The 5000-nt window shown below is 49.2% G+C and overlaps 1 protein-coding gene across 1 annotated transcript in view; it reads left to right on the forward strand.

The window, feature by feature from the left end:
* Positions 1-5000, forward strand: part of LOC135103905 (uncharacterized) — a 55206-nt gene that overhangs the window by 29458 nt on the left and 20748 nt on the right. The window contains exon 4 of the mRNA XM_064010833.1: positions 4287-4445. Within this exon, the coding sequence (XP_063866903.1) occupies positions 4287-4445 (159 nt within the window). The remainder of the gene's footprint in view (positions 1-4286; positions 4446-5000) is intronic.

Genomic DNA, 5000 nt, shown 5'->3' on the forward strand with positions numbered 1-5000 from the left:
AAGGTCGAGTGAGGAAGATGTAAAAAGTGACAGTTTTGATGGATTACGAAAGATGTGAAACACACACACACACACACACACACACACACACACACACACACACACACACACACACACACACACACACACACACACACACACACACACACACACACACACACACACACACACACACACACACACACACACACACACACACACACACGCAAAAGAATAACACCGAAAGAGAGAGAGAGAGAGAGAGAGAGAGAGAGAGAGAGAGAGAGAGAGAGAGAGAGAGAGAGAGAGAGAGAGAGAGAGAGAGAGAGAGAGAGAGAGAGAGAGAGAGAGAGAGAGAGAGAGAGAGAGAGAGAGAGAGAGACCCACATAAACCATAAGCATACCCAATATTTTCATGAAACCAAAACTTTCCTCAATAATAAAATAATCTACTATAAAACCAACCCAGACTCGGCCACGAAGAGCCCCGGGATGCAGCGAGTGACCAATCACCTCCTCGGCTCGACCATGTATGTGTGACGTCACCACTCCACACCAATCTGCAGCCTCACCTCATGATGTCACCACGTTATCTTACCAATAGGCTCGTCCCTCTCCTATGACGTCACCAGCAGGAATAAACAGAAAACGGGTTAGTCCTGTAATGGGAAGTTGTGGATCTCTGCAACACCTTGAAGTAAAGATATCGAAGCGCATATTTCCGCATTAACAAACAGATCTGTCGTGATAAGCGTCCCTCAGCACACGTACCCGAGGCATATACGGGCATACCATCACAGGAATGTATAATATTGACATTCCGCGAGGCTGCAACAGCGCCTATGCATATATACACTCGAAACACACACACACACACACACACACACACACACACACACACACACACACACACACACACACACACACACACACACACACACACACACATATACGTATATACATACACAGAAATCACCGCCACGGACTCGTGCTGAAAACTGCTCTTTAACTCCGTCCCTAAATGCTCTCTCTCTCTCTCTCTCTCTCTCTCTCTCTCTCTCTCTCTCTCTCTCTCTCTCTCTCTCTCTCTCTCTCTCTCTCTCTCTCTCTCTCTCTCTCTCTCTCACTCACTCACTCACACACACACACACACACACACACACACACACACACACACACACACACACACACACACACACACACACACACACACACACACACACACACACACACACACACACGCACGCACACACATCATTAAAGGGACGTCCCTCGCTCTCTTCGAAAGGCGCCATATCCTCTCAAGGGCGTGGGCGAGTCTCGTGACGCCCATGGAAGGCTGGCGTGGGCGTGGAGGAGGAGGAGGAGGAGGAGGAGGAGGAGGAGGAGGAGGAGGAGGAGGAGGAGATATTAGTAAGGGCGTAGGTGAGTGGTGATGGCTTGTTGTGTGTGTGTGTGTGTGTGTGTGTGTGTGTGTGTGTGTGTGTGTGTGTGTGTGTGTGTGTGTGTGTGTGTGTGTGTGTGTGTGTGTGTGTGTGTGTGTGTGTGTGTGTGTGTGTGTGTGTGTGTGTGTGTGTGTGTGTGTGTGTGTGCACAAGATTTTACGTTTCTTCCTTTTCTCCTTCCTTCTTGTTCTAATCCTCCTTCTCCTCCTCCTCCTCCACCACTTCTTCCACCATCTCCTCCTTATCTCCATCACCACCACAACGACCACCACCACCACCCTCCCTCACCATCAACATACGATGTCTTTTCAGGTAAATTTATCACTGCGGCAAAAAAATGAGGCCAGAGTAACAGACGAGGGAGGCGAGGGAGGGAGTGAGGGAGGGAGTGTAGCCTTCTCTCCTTCAGTGTTGACCGCATCCTTCCCTGCCGCCTCCCCACACACCTGTCATTATCGATGTCTGCTTCACCCACTACCTGTCCGCCACCTTAATGGGCAGACTTCCTTGTGGTGCCTCGGCAAAACACGCTCTGCCCTTTAAACTCTTTTTTCCTTTCAAATTCAATGTTACGGGGGACGTCTGGGATTCTGGTCTGTGTGTGTGTGTGTGTGTGTGTGTGTGTGTGTGTGTGTGTGTGTGTGTGTGTGTGTGTGTGTGTGTGTGTGTGTGTGTGTGTGTGTGTGTGTGTGTGTGTGTGTGTGTGTGTGTGTGTGTGTGTGTGTGTGTGTGTGTGTGTGTGTGTGTGTGTGTGTGTGTGTGTGTGTGTGTGTGTGTGTGTGTGTGTGTGTGTGTGTGTGTGTGTGTGTGTGTGTGATGGAGGGTGATAGCAAAGTACTAATCCCTTGGACTCTTGAAGGACGCAATTTGCACACAGAGAAGAGGACTCGGATCACATGCCGGACCGCTCTCTGCTTCACAACTCCCTCCTCTCCTACCATCCCTATTCCTTTGCCCTCCTCCCTTTCCCCTGCTGGCTCTCTTTCAACATACCAATGCATCTGTGGAGGGACCAACAAACAACAACAAAATCAATAAAAAAAAAAACACAGCAAGTGCAACAATAACAAATAACAACAGGAGGGTGATGATGAAAATTGAAACCTCCCAGAGAGTAAGCAAATAAATGTAAACGAGTAAAAAAACACGAACGGTACAGCACCAGCAGGACATCCCAGCAGGAGGTTGATTGAGCAGGCTGCTGTCAGGAGAGTACATCAGGAGGAAGAGAAGAAAGAGGAGAGAAAAAGAAGAGAGCAGGATAATCGTGGTCCGCTGCAGGAAGGTATTGCATCCCCCCTCTACTACTCCCTCTCGGCGCCGCTAAATACCACAGTGATCACCCCTACTCTGATGCCTTCTTATCTCGCCACCTCCGCGCCACCCCGCCCTGCCTAGAGGGTGACGGGGGAAGGCAGGTCGGGCGGTGGTAGGGGAAGGGTGTATGGGCCGCGAGGATGGTAGGAAAGGGGTGGCTGGGTGGGAGGGAGGGAGCGTGTAGGTGGCGGGAGGTAGTGAAGTGAGGTGGATAGTAACCGTAGACTTAATTTGCGCTGATGTGTGCCGTTTTTTTTTTTTTTTTCTGAATAAAGTTTTTTTTCTGATGCGTTTTAGGTCTCCTTGTCTAGCGTTTATCTCTGTCTGTCAGTTTCTCTGCCTATGTCTTTCCATCTACATGTCAATATGTCTGTTTGTATCTCTCTCTCTCTCTCTCTCTCTCTCTCTCTCTCTCTCTCTCTCTCTCTCTCTCTCTCTCTCTCTCTCTCTCTCTCTCTCTCTCTCTCTCTCTCTCTCTCTCTCTCTCTCTCTCTCTCTCTCTCTCTCTCTCTCTCTCTCTCTATATATATATATATATATATATATATATATATATATATATATCAGTGGCCGTTAGCAGGTGAAGGTATAGGAGTGAGGGGAGTGACTCAGGTGTGCGAGCAGGTAATCTGAGGTACAAAGATAGGTTCCATTTGGCAGGATATCCCCTCACCTGCCGACACTCGCTATCGACGTGAAGGTCAACCATGAGTCGGGGAATGAACTGAGAGAGGGAGGATGTTGGACGATCGGTGGGGAGGGACGGCATGGGGGCGGAGGGAGGTCACGCTGATAGTGATGCCCGAGTGACAGGTAGACAGGTAAACAGATAAGTCTGGCAGAGATATCAGTTTTGCTGTGGCGGTGTGTGTGTGTGTGTGTGTGTGTGTGTGTGTGTGTGTGTGTGTGTGTGTGTGTGTGTGTGTGTGTGTGTGTGTGTGTGTGTGTGTGTGTGTGTGTGTGTGTGTGTGTGTGTGTGTGTGTGTGTGTGTGTATCTCTTTGTCAGTCAGTCAGTCAGTTTATCCGTCTCTCTCTCTCTCTCTCTCTCTCTCTCTCTCTCTCTCTCTCTCTCTCTCTCTCTCTCTCTCTCTCTCTCTCTCTCTCTCTCTCTCTCTCTCTCTCTCTCTCTCTCTCTCTCTCTCTCTCTCTCTCTCTCTCTCTCTCTTACTCCTCAAGTACAGACACACACACACACACACACACACACACACACACACACACACACACACACACACACACACACACACACACACACACACACAACATGAATGAACACCGACAACACGACAATGCCACAAAAAATCCTTTACACTTAAATTGGAGTCAACCATTTTTTGTGTGAGTCCTCTTCCCCCCGACCTTTCATAGTACTCAAAATTTCTGCCACGTCTCCGGTCTCCTCTTCTATAATGATCGATAATCTAAAGAATCCGTGTAATTACCGGCCATAAAGTGAGGGAGAGAGGGAGGGAGGCAGCCAGTCCATAAGCTCTGTCTGTCTCGGATAATCTCATAGTATTACCAAATTTATCGGGTTTACAAAGACCTAAGTACTATGATCCACACCCAGACCATCTTAGACCTCTGATATACACCTCCCAGCCCCCACACCAGACCCAGTGTAATCCCTCCCCCATCACACTGCCTACACTCCCTCACCCTCCGCCCACACTCAATACACCCTCTCTTTATCTGCCGCTCAGGTGTTATTAAGTTTAAGTATTTACTCTCGTTGCTGAGACCAATTAGTGCATTCGTGTTTTCTGGCTGTGGTGTGCGAGTGCTCTGATCCGCGCGTGTGGGTGTGGCGAGCTGGGTTTTTTGGGCTGGCAGGTTGGTGATTGTGAGTGGTTCGAGTCACGCAGGTGTATCGAAGACCTATCCTTTTATCTCTGTCTCTCTCTCTCTCTCTCTCTCTCTCTCTCTCTCTCTCTCTCTCTCTCTCTCTCTCTCTCTCTCTCTCTCTCTCTCTCTCTCTCTCTCTCTCTCTCTCTCTCTCTCTCTCTCTCTCTCTCTCTCTCCAGGCCTCCACACATGTCCTTTAGAACCAATAGGAACACTTACCATGCATACACACACACACACACACACACACACACACACACACACACACACACACACACACACACACACACACACACAGCCAGTGCACCTACACATCCGCATCTCTGGGTGGGACAAATACCATGCATTACCAGCACAGCGCCAGGCACACTCCGAGGTGCTATCAGTGTAATCAAAGCGGGCTCACGTCATCC

Source organism: Scylla paramamosain, chromosome 9, assembly GCF_035594125.1.
Source record: "Scylla paramamosain isolate STU-SP2022 chromosome 9, ASM3559412v1, whole genome shotgun sequence".
NCBI classification, from domain to species: Eukaryota; Metazoa; Arthropoda; class Malacostraca; order Decapoda; family Portunidae; genus Scylla; species Scylla paramamosain.